Here is a 22,824-nt window from a genome sequence, read left to right on the forward strand (position 1 = left end):
AGTTTTCTGGTCAAGCAAGCACTGGTCTAACTTACTGCGAGGACATTTCATGGACTTAAATCATCAGTAAATTGATTGCCTCTATGCCTGAAAACATCTATAGTCAACTAACGGGAGTGTCTTCTGCAATGAGACATTTAATCCAATCCATTGAAGTCTTCAAAAGGAGAGGTGATGAATTCAGCAGTCAGAAGAGAGAACTTTCATCTCTAATTCAGCCCGTCAGCCTCTCCTGGGGAATTCATGGAAAACCTTCATCCAAGTTGCCAGCTTGCAGACTGCCCTATAGAATTTGGACCCGTGCATCCCCACAGTTGCTTGAGATACTTTTATAAAGTCTCATATTTACAACTATCTCCTGTTGTTTCTGTTTCCCTAGAGATCCCTGACTAATACAGATGGGTATAATATACTATGCAATGGTAGAGCAAGACTGAATCCACTTCTAGGAGTCCTGGTAGACAAGGCTCAGGAGTTTAGATGTGTGTATATGTTATGGGAGTGATAGAATTAATTCTTATAGATGGTCGAGAATGGAGAGGCAGGATAGCAGCTACACAGTAAAAGTATGTTTTTTGCTATTCTGTAAAACTTTCAGAAACAAAATTTTATTTCAGAAAATGTGACAATAAAAAATCTGACATCCCAAGGTTGAATAAAGCATACCATTTAACCATTTCTTGTCTGGTTTTCATGGTCACTTTAATAGCCAAGGAAAATTAACATCTGCCTGTCACTTTTGAATTTTGGAATTATACATAAATATGTGCAATTATGTGTGTATATATATATATACGTAATTAATTATCTTATTAATTGTGATGAATACTCCCAAACTGGTTCATCATCCCCTCTTTTACTTAGGCTAAAGATGCAAACTAAGTTTTCTTTTCTTAACAATAAAAACACAATGGTATCAAAATCATTTTGCTCAGCTTATTTATTCTTCACTATCTACCATTGTATTTCTCACGTCACATATACTCCCATTCTCTCTGTGAATGCTTCTGCTCATTTATTCATTTATTCATCATCAAACCCCTGTGTTGAATTTCACTCCACCTTTTGCATTCATTCACTCACTGCCATTTCCTCTGTCCCCTCGCCATGTCTTTCCTGGAGCTCATTTATCACTGTGGACTCTGCTCTGGTCTAAGCTAGCAGACACTGTCTCTGTAACAGTTGATGGTTAATTATTCTCTCTTTTTTGAGACGCCCTACTATGGGCTACCTACTGTCTACTCTTCCAAAATACACTTTTCTAATTTTTATATCTTCCACCCTAGATTTTTCCCTTCATTTGTTCCCCTGCTTATGGGCAAGTGAAGATCAACTTGGCTTCACTCATTTTAAAATAATTATGTTAAAATGCTAATCTCCCCATTAATAATTTTCTCTCCTTTAATGACCTTAAACCTCTATCACCATATTTTATTTTTACCAGAGCTCTATATTGAATGCCCTCAGAACTTCTCAAATTGCTTGTCTCTTTGGTCTCTCCCAAATCAAAGTCTAAAACTGAGCTTAATTTAGGTCTATCTGGACCCCTCCCCAACAATTAATATTTCTGACTTCCTATCAGTTTTTCAACATTACCAGGTATGTTCCTTTAATCCTGGACTCAAACGTATAACATAGTCACTCAACCAATTGCTTTTCTAACTTTATCCTTTTAATTCAACTTGTTAACAAGATTTACTGATTAGTCTCTCTGCATCTTTAAGAGATGATGATTTCTCACTATTCCCACCGACTTCACTTCAGCTCAGGTTTTTGTTGATTTATTCTTCTTTTACTTCAAATGTTTCAGTTAAAGGTTCTCTCCACTTATGGTCTCACCAGATATTGGGTAACAATAAAATTCCTCACTGCCTACTCATCAATCTGCAAATATTATTGAACAATGCTATGTTAGGGAATGTGCTGGTGATTCAGGCAATATACAGATTTTGTGAGACCTTCTGTCTTTGCAAAAACGCAGTATTATTTAAGGGAGTTGAAACATTTGTATACAGAAAATTTTATAAATTGTAAGTAATGTATATGTAATACATATATTTACTGATTGATAAGCACATATGTTGGGTATATATAACACACAGAACCCATAATACTTGGTCTGAAAAAAAACTTATCTAGAGAGAGGAATAATCTTGAGTAGAAAAATTTTATAATTTAGAGCTTTAATAAATACACTGAATAAAGAAGAAACTTAAGCAAGCATAGTAAAAAGGGCAGAATATTTCAAGCAGGGTGCTGGTGTGAGGAAATCAAGCATAAAGCATATTAAAGAGAAAGTTGCAGTGGGATTTGAGATTGGAGGTCTTTAAAGTTAGGGTAAAATGGATTTAAAATTTATACTATTAGGAATCACTAAAGTTTGAAGATTGCTTATATGTATACATAAAGTATAACTTTATAAAGTAATCCCTTTTTTAGAGAACTCTCAATTTAAAACTGTGGGTGTGTTTCCCACAGGAGACCTTTGATGCTAGCAGGAAGATTATTCCTAATATGTTAATTTTACAGGTGAGAAAACCCAGCTTAAGTAAAATGACTAAGTTAAGTGATTTTTCATGACTCACTTCACTAATAAACAACGGGGGTGGTTTGTTAGAAACCACATTTCATAAGTTCAGTGATCTTTCTGACATATCATGTTGCTTTTCTCTGCATAACAAAATCAAGCACAAGCAGGAACCATCCATACATAACGTGACATGGACTCATCAGAGTTGTTCAATACGTGTGTGGTGGTTAGGTTCATGTGCCAACTTGGCCAGGTGATGGTGTCCAGGTGTCTGGTCAAGCAAGCACTGGCCTAACCGCTACTGTGAGGACATTTGTGGCTGGTTAATAAACCAGAAGGCTGGTTTATTAAACCATCAGTCAATTGGCAGCAGCTGTAACTGATTACATCGATCAGTTGAAGACTTTTAATCAAGAAAGACAGAGGACCTTCACTTCTTCTTCAGCTAGCCAACAAAGCATTTCCTGAGGAGTTCATCGAACACCTTCATTGGAGTTGCCAGTTTGCTGCCTGCCCTATGGAATTTGGACTCGTGCATCCCCACAGTTGCGTGAGATGCCTTCATAAAATCTTATATTTATAGGTATCTCTTGTTGATTCTGTTTTCCTAGAGACTCCTAACTAATACAACAAGTCTGCAGAATTTCTATTCCAATCTCCATCTGACTAGCCCCCTAACTTTATTCCTAATATTTCCCAATTTGGTCTCATTATCACCCCCAAATTAACTTCACAATCTCCTCCTCCTCCTCCTCCTCCTCCTCCTCCTTCTTCTTTTCTACTCTACCCCTGACCCGTCCTGGTGGGATATCCTCCCTGAATTTCATCCATCCACCATTTAAACATACAGCGCACTCACTGTATGTGAAATATGGGGCTACACAGTATGAAGGAGACAAGTGTGTATAAACTCAAACACTTTATCAGCTTTCAGAAAATACTTGTTGAATGGATCCTGCCCTTAAGGAGCTTACAGTCTAGTAGGTGGACATATATCATGCACATCTGCAAGCTATTGTGAACTCTAAAAAGTGCAAACAAAAAAATCTTATCAATCTGTCAAAGTTTAACCCATCTTTCAACCAGCCTTCCCCTTGTACGCCCTATTTACAGTTAGGCACGCAGTAAATGCCTGCTTATTACATGCTGACTTCCCAGAAAATAGAAGTGTGAGTTGGTAATAGAAAACAAGAAAAATAGCATAGTAACTAGAAATGGGAGGGGGTTATATTTATATAAACAGAAACAACAAAAACAAAACACTGCCATTTGGGGTAATAAATCTTAAAGTAAAATTGGCAGTTCATGGAGAGTATAGAGCTTTTGAAAGTAACCCCTTAAACAAAGACCTTGGCTTTCTGGATCCTTCTGAATCAGAATGTCCTGGACACAAGATTCTTATTAATCAGTGGGAGGAGAACTTTCTTCCCTTATGTCTTCCAGCTGACTGTAAATCGGGGAATATATGTTTAGTTCTTCATAAAGACGTTCTTCTGGAATCTAAGGAGGGAAACATCATTCAGTATCAATCACTGATTATTTTCCACAATCAGAAGACTTGTTCTAGGGGCTTGGTTTCTTTTCCCTTTCTGAATCTCATACTTTCTTCCATTACAATCTAATTATTCTCTCCACCGCCAACAAATCAAGGCAGATCGGTTGGCCAACTGGACTCAAAAGAAACCACATCAGTGAATGACAATTTGGTGAGTCTATTGTGTGTCCATGGCTTGGTTTATCTCCTCTCTTATCTTTGGAGAAAAGTGATCAAAAAAGGAAGCCAGACATGAATGCTTCAGAAAAGTGGAAAGATTGAATGAGTGTTTCATCTGGCGTATTTGGATTTGTGTATGTTCATCAGATATTGGTTGATTTAGGGAATGCCACAGTTAATTATTTTTATCCAGATTCAACTAATATATTTCAGGAATTATTTCCACATACATCATTGCAATTCAGCACACACACACACCTTTGAGGAGTGACAGCAATATTTTAAGTCCATTATTCTTTTCACAATCATATTGTGTTATGGGAAGTAAAGAGATTACTAATCAGCATTTGAGTTATATCGTGTTGTATTCTTTTCTTTGGTTATTTGTTGCTCGTGCCTTCTGAAGCTCTGTGAAAACTTTGTGAACAATCCTAGAGCAGATCCAATATCATACAGTCAGAATTTCATGGCAAGTTTTGTGGACCTTGTCTTACAGAACCTAGATCCCATTTTAGTGCTCTTTAATGCATCACAACTCTTTCTGTAATTCTTATAGCATCTTTGGATGACTCAAGCAAGTATAATCGGTGAGCTATTTTCTCTCTCTGCAGGAAACAGAACCTACCTTTCATCTGACAGGGAAAAGCTCCCATTGGCAGGTGTGAGCCTAGAATGGGAATGATTATCTACTCCACAATGGAACTGGGAGCCCCTGAATCACATAGATTACTCACTGACTGTTAAAATATTTTCCCTTTTCCATGCTTGTCCTGACATTGGGTTTTCTTCCCTTTAACCCATCTTATAAAGGCTTACTACTTTTAAAATCTCCTTAATAAAGTAAGGAGTCATTGAAGAACTAGTCATTGAAGAGGAATAAATTGATAAATATCACTCTTAAGAAAGAATAAGGTTTTGTGTGTGTGCTAATGAAGGTGTCAGGGATTGATTTAGGTGATGAATGTACAACTATGTAATGGTACTGTAAACAATCGAAAGTACAATTTGTTTTGTATGACTGCGTGGTATGTGAATATATCTCAATAAAATGATGATTTAAAAAAAAAAAAAAAAAGAAAGAAAGAATAAGGTGTCATAGCAAAAGGGCAGAGAGCTTTCCAGAGTAATCTGAGAAATTTCTGGTAATTTTTCAGTTCGTAATGTTTAACTATACTGAGCTTCTTTGGATTCCTTTAATCTTCTATAGTTTTTTATTCCTTTGCATTCCTTTGCTTTCTGCCTTTTATTTCCTCTCACAGTTCCCAAAGCTTTACTTCTACTTCAGGACCCAAATCATTTGCCAATTCTTCTCAAATTCCCTCCCTGTACTTCCCCTGCCTTACCGTTTATCATAGGCTACTGTTATTGTTGGTTATTTGTTGCCGTCTCTTCTGAAAACTCTAAGCAACAAGCACTGAGTTTCTCACACCCGCTTTTAAGCTCTTGGTGAAGAGTGCGAGATATTTGTCTTGTAGCTGTTTGGTAAATGCTCAATGAATGACAAAATGAATGAGGCTCTGACTCTTTTCCTGTTCTCATCAATGATAACATGTTTAGAAAACATGCGTGTTCGTTTTAGAGAAGAAAAGGGAAAGGATGAAAGCAAATCAGCATGATTCTTTTTCACATGTCACAGGTAGGCTAGATTGGGGGAGGGGCACAAGAGGAAATTTAGGTGGTAGTCTGGGTTAAGGAGGAGGGAAACTTGAGACAGAGAGAGTGGGAAAGTAAAAACTAAGGAAAATGAGAGAGAAGAAGAAGTATAAAGGATCTGTCCTGGGACAGAATACCAGCTCAGATACCTAAGTGGTTCCATCACATGCTATCTGCACATTCATCTCTCATGCTCACAACACTTCAAGGCATCTGCATTTTCTAAAGTTATAAAGGTCAAATCTTCTGATTTAGGGTTAGGAAAATAGCCTCTCTGTAAGTTCCAAAGTCTCAAGTCTCCTTCCTCCCTAATACATTAAACCACATTGTATGCCCATAAGAAGCACAAATCTCACGTGGTTTAAAGTATCAGAGTTGGAAACCAAAATACAGAAACTTGGAGAAAAGAATTTTCTAGAAGAAATGTTCCAAAAAATCCATGCCATATTTTTAAAAGCTAAAACTTAAATTCCTTAGCCTGGCTTTCAGGCTGTAGTGTCTAGCCCCTACATACCTTATTTCCTTCGACTATTTCTCCAACTCCATAGATGGTGAGTGACACGGCGCTGCAAAGCCCCAGAATAGTGAGAAACAGGATCATCGCCACAATTTCCTGTTGAGAAGTAACAACAACACGGAAGACAGTTCAAGTCACCAGGGAGATGCCCCAAAGGGTGTTCTCTTACAGCAGCCCTGGCATGCATTACTTCCCCCATGATCAGTTCCTACAGAGTGGCACACACATGGGAAAACCAGAGGAAGGCTACTGGGCACAACCTTGCTGAACATGGCCTGGGGAAGAGGAGTCAGGGGGCAACCAGCCACTCCCTGGACTGCAGGACCCTGCAGAATATTATGGTGCATGATTACTTTCCAGGAAAAAGGAAAGAGGCCTCCTAACTCGGATTAGGACTCAGGATCTTAGCCTTCCCACATGAAATACGTACTATGGAAAAAGAAACCACGAAGCAAACGCCGACGCGATAAAATTCCTGGCACTTGTAGGCAAACGCCGAGCTCCCCTTTAGGTTGATGATCAGGATGACAATCCCTGTCGCTGCCACTACGCTGCTGACCATGTTTGCTCCCAGGCTTCCTCGTGCCTAAAAGTAAAGAACACTAAGACCCAGGCCAGCCACCTGCCAGAGCGTTCAATAAACTGTCCGTATTTCAACGTTAGATGCATACAGCAAACTCTGCGTTGGTTCAAATCATAGGTTTAAAAGGGAAATCTTGATAATTGTCAACAGATTAATAAGCATCTGTTACTTTCCTGCTGGGACTGCATTCAGGGAGAATCCCGCTCACCCACAAGAGCTCTTTTCAGACAGCCTCCTTGATTGGAAAGGAATCATTCATTTGATCATGTGAATGCCACAAGGACAAGGCAGGAGTGGGGCCTTTTTCTTTCATTTAACAATTGCCAAGGTAATGATACTTTCCTGTTTTCTTAATGACTATATTCAATTTCTGCTTTTAAGGATTTTATCCAATTTCTGTTGCAAAAATCCTTCAAACACAAAATCGATTGGAAAAAAATGCATGTTGACATTCACTAATAATGTAGACTATGAAGACATGTCTCCGCCAAGACTCCCAATACTCACTATTTCTTACCTTGTCAATGATGGGCAAAGAAAGAACTGCAACTCACCAAATATGTTGCATGTTTCTTTTCAGAGATAATTGACAAAAGTCCAGAAATAGCAAACTGTCCAAAAGGGAGGGAAGAAAGGCCACAATGAGTTTTTGCTCTTCTTTTCATCCCCATCCTTCAAATATTAGGTAAAATTTTGGGCTCTCTCTAAAGCTACCCATTATTCTCCCAATATTTTCTTATTCTTTTTTCCTATAGAATGCTTCTCAAAATTAAATGTGCACATGGACCACCTGGGAGTCTTTTTAAAATACAGGTTGCTATTCAGTAGGTCCTGGATGGGTGTGAGATCTTCATTTCGACCAGACTCCAGGTGATCTGGACATTGTCAGTTCATGAGCCACTATTGGAGAAGCAAGGTCCAGCAGCACCTGAACATGCCTCGGTTATGACCCTAGTCTTACTTTATATTTTCTTCTAATTATTTGTTCGTTAAGTACATACTCTGCTTTAGATGGTCAAATCCTTTGGGCAAGAAATGTGGTTTTGGCACATCTATCTCCAGAGTCTGACATATAGTATATCATATAGACATACAGTGATTATGAAAATGCACATGATAAAAGGTTTAGTGAAAAGATAAATCAAAACACAAACTCAAAACAATCGTCTAAGACTCAGAGTATATGATGGGCTGATAGACACTTAACATGGATGATGGATTAAATTGTGTATCCAAGTTTGGACATGTTCTTTGTCTTCAGCCTCACTCAGGTGGGTGTGGACCCATTGTAAATAAGATCTCTCCAAGACGTTGCATCAGTTAAGATGTGGCCCAACTGAATCAGGTTGGGCTTTAATCCAGATTACTCGAGTCCTTTATGAGCAGAGTGGACAGTCAGAGAGAGACTGATGATGGAGAATAGCCAGAAGCTGGAAGTCAACAGAACCCAAAAGAGAAAGGAGAAGATGCTGCCATGTATATCACCATGTAACAAAAAAAAAGCGAAGGCTTGCCAGCAGCTGGCCCAAGAATGCTAAATAGTTCTGGGAGAAAGCATCTTCATGCTATTGCCTCAATTTTGGAATTATCCTAGCTCAAAACTGTGAGCCAACAATTTCCCATTGTTTAAGCCCACCCATTGTATGGTATTTATTTTAGCAGCTAGGAAACTTAAAACACAAGCTAAATATTTGGAATAAAGAGCCAGTAGAGAGAAATTTCAAATAAAATATGGTAGAAGTTCAAGGAAATTCCTGAACAAGTGATCTAAGCACTAAGTATTTAGCAAGGTGCCAACCCAATAGATATTTCTTTAGAATTAAAGTCCATCCTTGTGAATGATACATGAGTATTGACATGCAAACAACATGGATTCATCACAAAATAAGTATGCTGAGTGAAGGAAGCCGGAAAGAAAAGAGGACATACTATATATTCCATTCACATAAAAGTCTAGAAAATTTTAACTAATCCATAGTGATAGAAAACAGATTAGTGGTTGCTGAGAGTTGGTGAGACAGGGAGTAGAGAAGGGGAGGTGTTACATAGGGGCACAAGGAAACTTTTGGAGGTGATCAATATGTTCATTATATTGATGTGGTGATGGTTTCATAGGTGTATACATATGTCAAAACATCCAATTGAGCACTTTAAATATGTGCAATTTATTGTATGCTGATTAAACCTCAATAAAGCTACATATACTGGTGATCTCATCCAGCCATCTACTTTCCAGTCAGCACAACAATTAAAGGAGATACCATGAGAGAGCACCTGAGTTTCTAGGACACAGAAGTTCAACAAATGCCTGTTGACCTTGTTCTCCACACCTCACCAATCTCCTTCCTCTCCCTTAACTAAGTTGAGTTTATTGATAAATAGTTTTAGGGACATTTTACTAGCATTAGATTCTGAAACCTTAGATTCAATTTCTGTTAACTAAATGTCCTTTGAGCAATTCATTCAGCATTGATTCATCTCAGGTTTCTTATCTGATAAAAGTGAGCTAATAGGTCTAACCCACAGTAAACTATGGTAAGTCTCTTTTGTTGGTGTTGCTAATAAGCAAATATATGAAAAAGTACTTTATAAATTGCAAATGCATGTGTATATGCACACATACACATACACCTTATCTCAATACTGGAGATAAAACTGTTGGTTTAATCTGTGTAAGAGAAAAGCTATGTTCAGTGTTATTTCAGAAAAAAATTTACAGATATATACTCACAAATAATGCTCCCCAGAATGGGTAGCCTGCTTTAAATGATGAGAAAAGGGCTGGTTCATATTCTGAAATATTAAGCATGGAGTAGACAATTGTTCCAAAACAAAGGCATATCAAACCAATCAAAATTTGTGTTACCTGTGGAAAAAAACACATAGGTTTTGTGGAATAAGAAGATATGCTCCCCCAGATTGCACCAATGCCCTTACAATTGAAGCCAAATATGAGTGAGTATTTCGGGGTCTTAGGCAGTCCTTAGAAAGAATTCACATATGAGATTTTTCCAGTATCCCTTGGCCATTATAAGAATTGGTATAGGCATTACCTAATGCATGGCTGATCAGTGCATTTGTCATGTGCCTTTATATCCAGAATCATGGTAGACATCAGTAAATCTTTCCATCTAAGTGAAGATAGATATTCTGAATGCTTCACAGTACGTTATTACATGCATCCACCTGCAACTGGCCAGGGGTGACAAGTTCTATTTGTCATTCTTGTCCTAGTCATCTAGAGACTTCATAAGGAAATGCTTCTTTCTTTCCAACAGAACCCAGTTAGTATAACTCCTCATCTACCACTTTCCTTTAGAGGACCTTTCACTCCTTCCTGAAACCAAGAGGGGAAATGTGCTGATGCAACTGAATATTCTTTCCTGGAGCCAGCCCTACATCAGTTGTGGTTGGAGGAGCCTCACTTACCCCCAGAAATTCCAGCTCCTTCTTCAAGAACGTCAGCCATGTCCTTTGGGGTGGGGACAGTGCGACCTTCTCCTGTATGGTCTCATCTTGGGGAGCTATTTCTGAGAGTTCAATGCTTTGAAATATAACACAAATTTAATTATAAGAAACCTTTCTAACTGTTGTGTAAAGTCCTAGACTAACAGAAGGGGGAGTTTTGTTTGTTTTCAAACCAATCCTGAAATTAATATCTTCATTGTAATGACTAGGCTCAGAGGACCCAAAGAAATTGGCCAAGATCATTTCAGTGATTAGCTGGAGCAAAATGGGACAAATAAACACACCAAGTCTTCTGATCCTCACACCAAGGTTATTATCAAGTTCAGTCCTATTAGTCTACACTGATGAGCAAAAAATGAAAACACTTTTGCTCATGCATCTCACAGACCTCTCAGTGTAGAAATACGTTTGAATGTATTTTGTCAAGGACACACCCAATTTCATATGCATGAAGTGCAGACAGTAAAGGGATTGCTCTGAAGGGTTCTTTGAATCTCTATCCCTCTTTTCATCCTCAGAAGGGGCTAACTAAAAATAGTATCCCCTCAGAGGCTTTGAAATACACTTAATTTTGCAATTATATTCAATCCCACATTGATTTCCAAAAGCTCCGTCTTCAGCCTCTTTTAAAACTTTTAAAAGCCTCAAGAGGTGTTCTTCATCTTTGGTATTCAAAAGAAAATTAAATTTTGCGCATCTGCTAGCCTTCATTCCAAGTATGTGTTCCTTCTCAACAGCTGGGCAGTATCCTATCTTTGAGGTTCCAGAGGTGGAGAAGAAGGTCACTTTGTAAAGCTTCTGTCCCTTAGCACACATCAGACCCAGAGGTGAGAGATCTATATGGATAGTGTGGTCTCCCCTGCTTTTTACTCAAAATAGGACCTCTACACCTAGAAAAATCCAAGTTATTCCCAGTTCACAATATGAGTAAAAACCTTCTTCCCCAACAGCCAGAAAGAACCATTGCTTCATGGGGAAATTATAACAAATAACTTCCTTATACCTAATATATTAAGTCACGCAGGTCTGTGTCTGAGTCCATGAATTGGCGTCTCCCCATCATGAGAATAGGAAAAAAAAAAAAAAAAAATGATGTGCACCTACCTGGAGGGTTCTTCTGGGTTTGGAAGAACAAGGTCAGCTCTGCTTATATTTTCTGGGTCCATTTTCCACTAACTAGATAATTCCTGGATGAAGAAAGTTGTTACCTCAGGACTGGGTGGGCTCCCTCACACACTGTCCTCCAGATGGGTAGTAAAGATGAATTGGCTCGTGACACTGATGACTATCTTCACACATGAGCCATTTGTCAGTCCGTAAGTTTCCTAGCTGATTAGGATCAGTGGGGTTTTTCTTGCTAGAAATGAATCACAAAACAGAATAAGCTCACAGAACAGGGACACATGTGAAATAATGAATTTGAGACTCCTGGAGCATAATTCTGCCTGAGACCAGAAGAATTTACAGAACCTAAAATTGAAACATTTTACTGGGGGTAAGAAAGTGAGAGAACAGCAGAACATAAAGAGATATGGCTGTCTTCTGAAATTTTCTCTACTTGTGTCCCAGTCCAGCCATTTCTGCACCAGAAAGTTCTCCAACCGCACCTTGAAAAGCCCTTCTTGCCTGGGTTAGGCATGGTCGACTTCCCACGTAGACCCGAGGGTGAAGCACTATTTGTGTGTATGAATGTGCGTTTGTCTCTCTGAATCTCTGGTTCTGTCTCTGACATTAATATCTACTGTTTTTCTCTCTCTCCCTTTCTTTTGGACACTCTTTATTTTGCTCTCTCTTTCAGATGATCTCTGAAGTTGGACCAGGCAGAGTTCTAACTGCTATGACTCTTCCCTGACTGAATGTGAGGGCTAAGAAGTTTTCACACGGGTTCCATTGTCTGTTAAATGTTAGACTGAGTCTGTGCTTCTCCTGATTGCTGGGGGAAGGATTCAGAATCCTCTTATGATGGCAAGGGCGGGAAAGGAAAACACCCAAGGGTGTGAACTCAGTGAAAAACCTGATGAGCAAATCTAAATAGTACTGGACTGAACAGTGTGCCTAAATGAGGGTTAGGAACAAACCAGTGTGGACTTTCCAGTAGCTTAACTAGCTGGACCATAGCATAAAGGATGACATGTGAGACTCACAGAAGGTTTTGTCCTCTATTATTTCAATTTACTAATGGATGTAACTTTGAACTGTTCTTCAATAAACCTCAAGATACTACATATTATACCTCTAATCACTTGTTTTTTCTTTATGGAAAATAATAAAATTTCTCCTAGTTCTCTAGGAAACTAAGATGTTTGCTTTACCACACTTTTCATAACAAACATTTGTTAACCCAGATGCCATCTTCCCATCGTGTCTTCAGGAATTGGTGGATCTAACCAATGTAGTATTGGAATTAAGAAATGAACTTCATTTACTTATTAGCTCATCCATTCCAGGTGTTGTTCTCGTCCATGAGCAGGCAGATGTGAATGCCATGGTTCAGCCCTATGGAGCTCACAATTTAGCAGAGTAAGCAAAGTTAAATAACATGGCATTGCCCAATATGTCATAGGCTGCTAGAATACATGGGAGGGGTAACAATTCACCTGAAAAGGCGTATGTAGTGTTTAGGGAAGGAATTCCCAGAGAAGATAACATTTGAGCCAGGACTTAATATGATAGCCCCAAGAGTTTTCTCTTGCTTGCCTCTCCCTCAGTGAAATTACCCCACATCTGCTGAAAAAAAAAAACAACTGAATTAACAGGAATGTACAGTAAATGTACAGGAAGTAATTGGGAATTGAACACGAAAATTTGGAAACAGATTTCGGATGGCCTTTGGTGTTTGGACATGATGCTATTTTGTGAGAATTTGCAACAGAGGCTTGCAAAATGCAAATCAGAAACTGACCTCTAAATTGCTTCATATCCTGATTTTCACCAGCAACTTATTCCTACCTGATTCTAATCCTTATAATCAACTGTACCCACATTTTGGTTCCCTCCAACCATGCTCTTAGATCTTTCACAATAGTGAATACTGAAACATATGACAGAATGACTTTTTCTTTTGGGTGGGGGAAAAATTATCAAGATGAATTTTAACTATACCTCTGCCTGAAAGGAAGAGATAATAGAATGAACATTTCTCACCCACCACATGCATTTCCTCCTTCTGGCAGTGCCTTCCTACATGCTTTTCACTCACCCTCCATCTGTTCTTGCTTCCTCTTTGACAAGCAAGGCTGCTCCTCTCAATTACACACTAGATGAATTTCCCCAAACTCCAAAGAAATTTGCTTTCAGATTCGATCTGAGCAGCAAGTTGTCTCACACTGAATGCTCATTTTTCATAATATAAATATGCCCAAATTTACATTTAACAAGTTGGAAGTTGCAATACCTCTTGGGTGGTATTTTCTGATATTCTCAAAGGGATCACAGCTCTATGTCTCTTTCTCTCTTTCTCTCATCTTCCTGAATTTTTCCATTTATCCTTGATGTTGTCCAATTCTGTTATGATTCTATAAGGATGGCTGTGCTTACATGTTTATCTGTGTATAAAACCCTGCTTAGCATTCAGGTCTTTAAATTTGGAGACCCTTGTATAACTTTTTAACTTATGTGAAGCACCTATATCACTTCTTGAAATATTGCTTCCTCCATTCTCTCTATTCTCCTCATACGAAAAATCTGTTTAATCTGGCATTTCTAAATTTACCTTCCTTGGTTCTTAATTATATTACGTAACTTGCTTCTATTTATCTACTTATTCCTTTTTTTTTTTTTTTTTTTTTCAGTTTTATTGATATTTATTCACATACCATACAGTCATCCATGGTGTACACTCAACTGTTCACAGTACCATCATATATTTGTACATTCATCACCCACATCTATTTTTTTTTAAATCTTCATTTTATTGAGATATATTCACATACCACGCAGTCATACAAAACAAATCGTACTTTCGATTGTTTACAGTACCATTACATAGTTGTACATTCATCACCTAAATCAATCCCTGACACCTTCATTAGCACACACACAAAAATAACAAGAATAATAATTAGAGTGAAAAAGAACAATTGAAGTAAAAAAGAACACTGGGTACCTTTGTCTCTTTGTTTCCTTCTCCTATTTTTCTACTCATCCATCCATACACTAGACAAAGTGGAGTGTGGTCCTTATGGCTTTCCCAATCCCATTGTCACCCCTCATAAACTATATTTTTATACAACTGTCTTCGAGATTCATGGGTTCTGGGTTGTAGTTTGATAGTTTCAGGTATCCACCACCAGTTACCCCAATTCTTTAGAACCTAAAAAGGGTTGTCTAAAGTGTGCATAAGAGTGCCCACCAGAGTGACCTCTTGGCTCCTTTTGGAATCTCTCTGCCACTGAAGCTTATTTCATTTCCTTTCACATCCCCCTTTTGGTCAAGAAGATGTTCTCCGTCCCACGATGCCGGGTCTACATTCCTCCCCGGGAGTCGTATTCCACGTTGCCAGGGAGATTCACTCCCCTGGGTGTCTGATCCCACGTAGGGGGGAGGGCAGTGATTTCACCTTTCAAGTTGGCTTAGCCAGAGAGAGAGGGCCACATCTGAGCAACAAAGAGGCATTCAGGAGGAGACTCTTAGGCACAAATACAGGGAGGCCTAGCCTCTCCTTTGCAGCAACCGTCTTCTCAAGGGTAAAACTTATGGTAGAGGGCTCAACCCATCAAACCACCAGTCCCCTATGTCTCTGGTCATGTTAGCAACCATGGAGGTGGGGTAGGCGAATACCCCTGCATTCTCCACAGGCTCCTCAAGGGGGTACTACATCTTTTTTTTTTTTTTCCTTGTTTGTCTTTTTTCTTTCTTTTTTTTTTTTTTAACTTTCCCTTCGTTTTTAAATCAACTGTATGAAAAAAAAAGTTAAAAAGAAAACAAACATACAATAAAAGAACATTTCAAAGAGACCATAACAAGGGAGTAAGAAAAAGACAACTAACCTAAGATAACTGCTTAACTTCCAACATGTTCCTACTTTACCCCAAGAAAGTTACATAATATAGCAACATTTCAGTGAACTTGTTCCTACTACATCCATCAGAAATTAACAGACCATAGTCATTTCTAGGCATTCCCAGAACGTTAAATAGCTTATCTGTTCTTCTTGGATTATTGTTCCCCCTTCCTTAATTGCTCTCTACTGCTAGTTCCCCTACATTCTACATTATAAACCATTTGTTTTACATTTTTCAAAGTTCACATTAGTGGTAGCATATAATATTTCTCTTTTTGTGCCTGGCTTATTTCGCTCAGCATTATGTCTTCAAGGTTCATCCATGTTGTCATATGTTTCACCAGATCGTTCCTTCTTACTGCCGCGTAGTATTCCATCGTGTGTATATACCACATTTTATTTATCCACTCATCTGTTGAAGGACATTTGGGTTGTTTCCATCTCTTGGCAATTGTGAATAATGCTGCTATGAACATTGGCGTGCAGATATCTGTTCGTGTCACTGCTTTCCGATCTTCCGGGTATATACCGAGAAGTGCAATCGCTGGATCGAATGGTAGCTCTATATCTAGTTTTCTAAGGAACTGCCAGACTGACTTCCAGAGTGGCTGAACCATTATACAGTCCCACCAACAATGAATAAGAGTTCCAATTTCTCCACATCCCCTCCAGCATTTGTAGTTTCCTGTTTGTTTAATGGCAGCCATTCTAACCGGTGTTAGATGGTATCTCATTGTGGTCTTAATTTGCATCTCTCTAATAGCTAGTGAAGCTGAACATTTTTTCATGTGTTTCTTGGCCATTTGTATTTCCTCTTCAGAGAACTGTCTTTTCATATCTTTTGCCCATTTTATAATTGGGCCATCTGTACTATTGTCATTGAGTTGTAGGATTTCTTTATATATGCAAGATATCAGTCTTTTGTCAGATACATGGTTTCCAAAAATTTTTTCCCATTGAGTTGGCTGCCTCTTTACCTTTTTGAGAAATTCCTTTGAGGTGCAGAAACTTCTAAGCTTGAGGAGTTCCCATTTATCTATTTTCTCTTTTGTTGCTTGTGCTTTGGGTGTAAAGTCTAGGAAGTGGCCTCCTAATACAAGGTCTTGAAGATGTTTTCCCACATTATCTTCTAGGAGTTTTATGGTACTTTCTTTTATATTGAGATCTTTGGTCCATTTTGAGTTAATTTTTGTGTAGGGGGTGAGGTAGGGGTCCTCTTTCATTCTTTTGGATATGGATATCCAACTCTCCCAGCCCCATTTGTTGAAAAGACCGTTATGGCTCAGTTCGGTGACTTTGGGGGCCTTATCAAAGATCAGTCGGCCATAGATCTGAGGGTCTATCTCTGAATTCTCAATTCGATTCCATTGATCTATATGTCTATCTTTGTGCCAGTACCATGCTGTTTTGGCAACTGTGGCTTTATAATAAGCTTCAAAGTCAGGGAGTGTAAGTCCTCCCACTTCGTTTTTCTTTTTTAGAGTGTCTTTAGCAATTCGAGGCATCTTCCCTTTCCAAATAAATTTGATAACTAGCTTTTCCAAGTCTGCAAAGTAGGTTGTTGGAATTTTGATTGGGATTGCATTGAATCTGTAGATGAGTTTGGGTAGAATTGACATCTTAATGACATTTAGCCTTCCTATCCATGAACATGGAATATTTTTCCATCTTTTAAGGTCCCCTTCTATTTCTTTTAATAGAGTTATGTAGTTTTCTTTGTATAGGTCTTTTACATCTTTGGTTAAGTTTATTCCTAGGTACTTGATTTTTTTAGTTGCTATTGAAAATGGTATCTTTTTCTTGAGTGTCTCTTCAGTTTGTTCATTTCTAGCATATAGAAACATTACTGACTTATGTGCATTAATCTTGTATCCCGCTACTTTGCTAAATTTGTTTATTAGCTCTAGTAGGTGTATCGTTGATTTCTCAGGGTTTTCTAGATATAAGATCATATCATCTGCAAACAATGACAGTTTTACTTCTTCTTTTCCAATTTGGATGCCTTTTATTTCTTTGTCTTGCTGGATTGCCCTGGCTAGCACTTCCAGCACAATGTTGAATAACAGTGGTGACAGCGGGCATCCTTGTCTTGTTCCTGATCTTAGAGGGAAGGCTTTCAGTCTCTCACCATTGAGTACTATGCTGGCTGTGGGTTTTTCATATATGCTCTTTATCATGTTGAGGAAGTTTCCTTCAATTCCTACCTTTTGAAGTGTTTTTATCAAAAAGGGATGTTGGATTTTGTCAAATGCTTTTTCAGCATCTATTGAGATGATCAATTGATTTTTCCCTTTTGACTTGTTAATGTGTTGTAATACATTGATTGTTTTTCTTATGTTGAACCATCCTTGCATGCCTGGAATGAACCCCACTTGGTCATGGTGTATGATTTTTTTAATGTGTCTTTGGATTCGATTTGCAAGTATTTTGTTGAGGATTTTTGCATCTATATTCATTAGGGAGATTGGCCGGTAGTTTTCCTTTTTTGTAGCATCTTTGCCTGGTTTTGGTATTAGATTGATGTTAGCTTCATAAAATGAGTTAGGTAGTGTTCCATTTTTTTCAATGTTTTGAAAGAGTTTGAGTAAGATTGGTGTCAGTTCTTTCTGGAAAGTTTGGTAGAATTCCCCTGTGAAGCCATCTGGCCCTGGGCATTTATTTGTGGGAAGATTTTTGATGACTGATTGGATCTCTTTGCTTGTGATGGGTTGGTTGAGGTCTTGTATTTCTTCTCTGGTCAGTCTAGGTTGTTCATATGTTTCCAGGAAATTGTCCATTTCTTCTACATTATCCAGTTTGTTGCCATACAGTTGTTCATAATATCCTCTTATAATTTTTTTAATTTCTTCAGGATCTGCAGTTATGTCACCTTTTTCATTCATTATTTTGTTTATATGGGTCTTCTCTCTTTTTGATTTTGTCAGTGTAACTAGGGGCTTGTCAACCTTGTTGATCTCAAAGAACCAACTTTTGGTGATATTTATACTCTCTATTGTTTTTTGTTCTCTATGTCATTTATTTCTGCTTTAATCCTTGTTATTTCTTTTCTTCTTCTTGGTTTAGGATTGGTTTGCTGTTCATTTTCTAGCTTCTTCAGTTGATCCATTAGTTCTTTGATTTTGGCTCTTTCTTCCTTTTTAATACATGCGTTTAGTGCTATAAACTTCCCCCTTAGCACTGCTTTTGCTGCATCCCATAGGTTTTGGTATGTTGTGTTCTCATTTTCATTCGTCTCTATATATTTAGCAATTTCTCTTGCTATTTCTTCTTTAACCCACTGATTGTTTAGGAGTGTGTTGTTTAACCTCCAGGTATTTGTGAATTTTCTAAGTCTCTGATGGTTATTGACTTCTAATTGTATTCCATTGTGGTCAGAGAATGTGCTTTGAATAATTTCAATCTTTTTAAATTTATTGAGGCTTGTTTTATGTCCCAGCATATGATCTATTCTGGAGAAAGTTCCGTGAGCACTAGAAAAGTATGTGTATCCTGGTGATTTGGGATGTAATGTCCTGTATATGTCTGTTAAATCTAATTCATTTATCAGATTGTTTAGGTTTTCAATTTCCTTAATGGTCTTCTGTCTGGTTGATCTATCTATAGGAGAGAGTGATGTGTTGAAGTCTCCCACAATTATTGTGGAAACATCAATTGCTTCCTTTAGTTTTGCCAGTGTTTCTCTCATGTATTTTGTGGCACCTTGATTGGGTGCATAGACATTTACGATTGTTATTTCTTCTTGCTGAATTGCCCCTTTTATTAGTATGTAGTGGCCTTCTTTGTCTCTCAAAACATCCCTGCATTTGAAGTCTATTTTATCTGAGATTAATATTGCTACACCTGCTTTCTTTTGGCTGTAGCTTGCATGAAATATTTTTTTCCATCCTTTCACTTTCAGTTTCTTGTATGCAACATATTGATGGTTCATTTTTTTTGATCCATTCTGCGAATCTATATCTTTTAATTGGGGAGTTTAATCCATTTACATTCAACGTTAAAACCGTGAAGGCATTTCTTGAATCGGCCATCTTATCCTTTGGTTTATGTTTGCCATATTTTTCCCTCTCTCTATTAATATCCTTTATTGTACCCATACCGAATCTCTTTAGTACTGAACCTTTCTCCAAGTCTCTCTGTCCTGTCTTTGTTTCTCTGTCTGTAGGGCTCCCTTTAGTATCTCCAGTAGGGCAGGTCTCTTGTTAGCAAATTCTCTCAGCATTTCTTTGTCCGTGAAAAATTTAAGCTCTCCCTCAAATTTGAAGGAGAGCTTTGCTGGATAAAGTATTCTTGGCTGGAAATTCCTCTCTCTCAGAATTTTAAATATATCATGCCACTGCCTTCTTGCCTCCATGGTGGCTGCTGAGTAGTCACTACTTAGTCTTATGCTGTTTCCTTTGTATGTGGTGAATTGCTTTTCTCTTGCTGCTTTCAGAACTTGCTCCTTCTCTTCTATGTTTGACAGTGTGATCAGTATATGTCTCGGAGTGGGTTTTTTTGGATTTATTCTATTTGGAGTTCGCTGAGCATTTATGATTTGTGTATTTATGTTGTTTAGAAGATTTGGGAAGTTTTCCCCAACAATTTCTTTGAATACTCTTCCTAGACCTTTACCCTTTTCTTCCCCTTCTGGGACACCAATGAGTCTTATATTCGGACGTTTCATATCATCTATCATATCCCCGAGGTCCATTTCGAGTTTTTCAATTTTTTTCCCCATTCTTTCTTTTATGCTTTCATTTTCCATTCTGTCATCTTCCAGGTCACTGATTCGTTGTTCAACTTCCTCTAGTCTTGTACTATGAGTGTCCAGAATCTTTTTAATTTGGTCAACAGTTTCTTTAATTTCCATAAGATCATCCATTTCTTTATTTAGTCTTGCAATGTCTTCTTTATGCTCTTCCAGGGTCTTCTTGATTTCCTTCATATCCCGTACTATGGTCTCATTGTTCATCTTTAGTTCTTTGAGTAGCTGCTCTAGGTGCTGTGTCTCTTCTGGTCTTTTGATTTGGGTGCTTGGGCTTGGGTTATCCATATCGTGTGGTTTTTTCATATGCTTTATAATTTTCTGTTGTTTTTGGCTTCGTGGCATTTGCTGAACTTGATAGGGTTCTTTTAGGGTTTGTAGACCTATTGAAGTCCTTATCTCTAATTTATCAGATCTACAGCTTCGTGGAGTACACTTTCTCTAACTAACCAGCAGGTGGCGTCCACGAGCCACCTGTTCTCCACAAGCCAGTTCTCCTCTGCTTAGCCTTTTTGGTGAGTGGGGGAGTGAGTCTTGTGGGGCCCAATTGGTGTACCAAGCTTGCGTGTGTAGTTGGTGTTGCCTGCCCTGTATGTGGGGCGTGTTTCTGGGCAGTCGGGGAGGGGGGGTGGCCCTAACAATCAAATCTCCCTGATGATCCTAGAGTTTTAAAGCTGCTGCAATAGTCTAATCCTTCAGTTCAGACCTGCCACAGTTTGTCTCTGCCACTGACCCACAAGTCTTTGGTATTGGCGTATGGCTCCTGAGACTTGCAATTGGGCCCCTCTTCCAGGCTGTGCACCCCAGGTCCTCTGTTGAGGGATGACTGTGCTATGTCACAGGTGAGTGCCGTCCCCCCAGGGCAGTTCTGGGCTGCTGGGCTGTGTAGGGAGGCTCCCAGTCTGCTCAAATGATGGCTGAATGGGGCTTTGTTAATTCACACTGCTCCACCTTCCCAGTTCTGGGACATTCAGCTGAGGTTGCAGGGAAGGCTAATGTCCACGCCCAGTTTTGTGGTGTGTGCCTGTTATTTGAAGCACTTCCGTCACACTGGGTTGTCTGGGGCAGCTCTGGGCTATGGGGCTGGCGATGGGCAGGAGTGTTTCCTGTCCACCAGGATGGTGGCTGTGAGCGGACACCCCCCTTTTCTTGGGAAGTTGTGTTGTTTAGTGAATTTTCTCAGCCACTGGATTATTGCCTTTTGTCTCAGAGCTCTCTTAGTTCTGCTCTTGACTTGACGTGCCCAAATTTCAATTCTTTGAAGCTTTCTGTATTGGGCTTCTTATAGTAATTGTTTTAGAAAAAGAAAAAAGGATTTAAAAAAAAAAAAAAAAAAAAAAACGGCCCTCCTCAGAGATCTAATGGGTTATTGAAATGCTAATAGACAAAGCAACCAGGGCCATTAAGGAAAGGTCCACAGGGCAGAGAGATCAGCTTTTCTTTGGGATTTGCATATGCGCCTCAAGGCCTGAGCTCCGCCCTTCCCCTTTCTGTGTTCACTAGAACTCCAAAAATCCTCTGCTTTTATTTTGGAGTCTTTCATGTTGTTTTTTTTCTATGCCTGTCTCCTCTCTGCTGGGCTGGCTGCTCTCAGAGTCTCTGGTGTCTGGTCTCAGTCTATCTATGGTTGGAGTTTGAATCAGTAGAATGAGTTTCCGATAAGATCAGCCACTGCAGTTCTCCCTTCTCCTTCCCGGAGTTGACAGCCCCTCCTCCCCCGGGACTGAGCCTGGCAGGGAGGGGCGCGGGTCCCCTGGCCACAAAAACTTACAGATTTCGCTGATCTCAGCAGTTCCACGTTTTCATGAGTGTTGTATGAAGTATGCCCAAAGACAGATTGCTCTGTGGTGTCCAGTCCACGCAGTTCCTGGCTTTTTACCTACTTTCCTGGAGGAGTAACTAAAACTTACAGCTCACCAGTCTGCCATCTTGCCCCGCCTTCTTATTCCTTTTTGATATGTTCCTGGTGATTACCAAAATGTAATATTCCCAATTATCTCTTTAACTCTGCCCTTGCCTTTTTAAAGCATCTCAATGTTTTAATCATTATTATTTTATTTTCAACAATCACTTCCCTGCCTTACGAGAAGAAGAGGGCAGTACATCAGTCATTGATCACAGTAATAATACTGGCTGAAAAACATTTATTGGTTGCTTACTCTGGGCAAGTGCCACCCAATAAATACATTAAATTATGAATTTCAGTTATCAACATCTATTAATTCATAGGGAAATGTATTCCAGCTAATTGGCCTTTCAGATGCCCATGACCCCCATAACTTGTCTGCTTTTGGTTTTTCAGGGACTCTCTCTGTGTTTCTGGTCTAATTCAGGTTTCCTCCCCTTTTCAGCACAGATGCTTGTTCTGCTATGCCCAAGAATCACGTTCGGGTGTGTGCAGGAGGGGTTTGCAGAGAAATCTGTATTCAGTACCTCTACTTGAAACACAGGTGCATTCCCGTTCCCAAACACTTTTTAATCTGCCTGTTCATTTTTGATAGTCACTTCTTCTTTGCTCACTTTGCCTATTCCATCTTTTATTCTGAAATTAATTGAGTGGCCTGAATTGAAATGGTTTCCTCCAGAGAATTTTGCATCTGCTTTGCCCAAGCA

The 22,824-nt window shown here is 38.9% G+C and overlaps 1 protein-coding gene across 2 annotated transcripts; it reads right to left on the bottom strand.

The window, feature by feature from the left end:
- Positions 1 to 3,327: 3,327 nt before the first annotated feature.
- MS4A2 (membrane spanning 4-domains A2) lies at positions 3,328 to 11,705 on the bottom strand. 2 transcript variants are annotated; one of them, XM_037840081.1, is made up of 7 exons: positions 11,570 to 11,705; positions 10,427 to 10,541; positions 9,729 to 9,863; positions 7,552 to 7,608; positions 6,845 to 7,000; positions 6,412 to 6,510; positions 3,328 to 4,030 (listed from the first exon to the last, which is right to left on the bottom strand). In XM_037840081.1, the coding sequence occupies exons 1-7, from the start codon at positions 11,629 to 11,631 to the stop codon at positions 3,932 to 3,934; spliced, it is 723 nt and encodes a 240-aa protein (XP_037696009.1). In that variant the 5' UTR covers positions 11,632 to 11,705; the 3' UTR covers positions 3,328 to 3,931. The 2 variants fall into 2 exon arrangements, with proteins under 2 accessions (XP_037696009.1, XP_037696010.1); XM_037840082.1 differs by lacking the exons at positions 7,552 to 7,608; positions 9,729 to 9,863.
- Between the last annotated feature and the right edge of the window lie 11,119 nt (positions 11,706 to 22,824).

This window comes from Choloepus didactylus, chromosome 6 (assembly GCF_015220235.1).
Source record: "Choloepus didactylus isolate mChoDid1 chromosome 6, mChoDid1.pri, whole genome shotgun sequence".
Classification (NCBI taxonomy): Eukaryota; Metazoa; Chordata; class Mammalia; order Pilosa; family Megalonychidae; genus Choloepus; species Choloepus didactylus.

What these genes read in the sequence shown, in the direction of transcription:
- MS4A2 (XM_037840081.1), bottom strand. Translation starts at nt 11,631, where the DNA reads ATGGACCCAGAAAATATAAGCAGAGCTGACCTTGTTCTTCCAAACCCA. An exon ending in AGGAGCTGGAATTTCTGGGG is followed by an intron (nt 9,864 to 10,426) that starts GTAAGTGAGGCT and finishes TTTTTTCCACAG; the next exon opens with GTAACACAAATTTTGATTGG. An exon ending in AGAAACATGCAACATATTTG is followed by an intron (nt 7,001 to 7,551) that starts GTGAGTTGCAGT and finishes CTTTACTTTTAG; the next exon opens with GCACGAGGAAGCCTGGGAGC.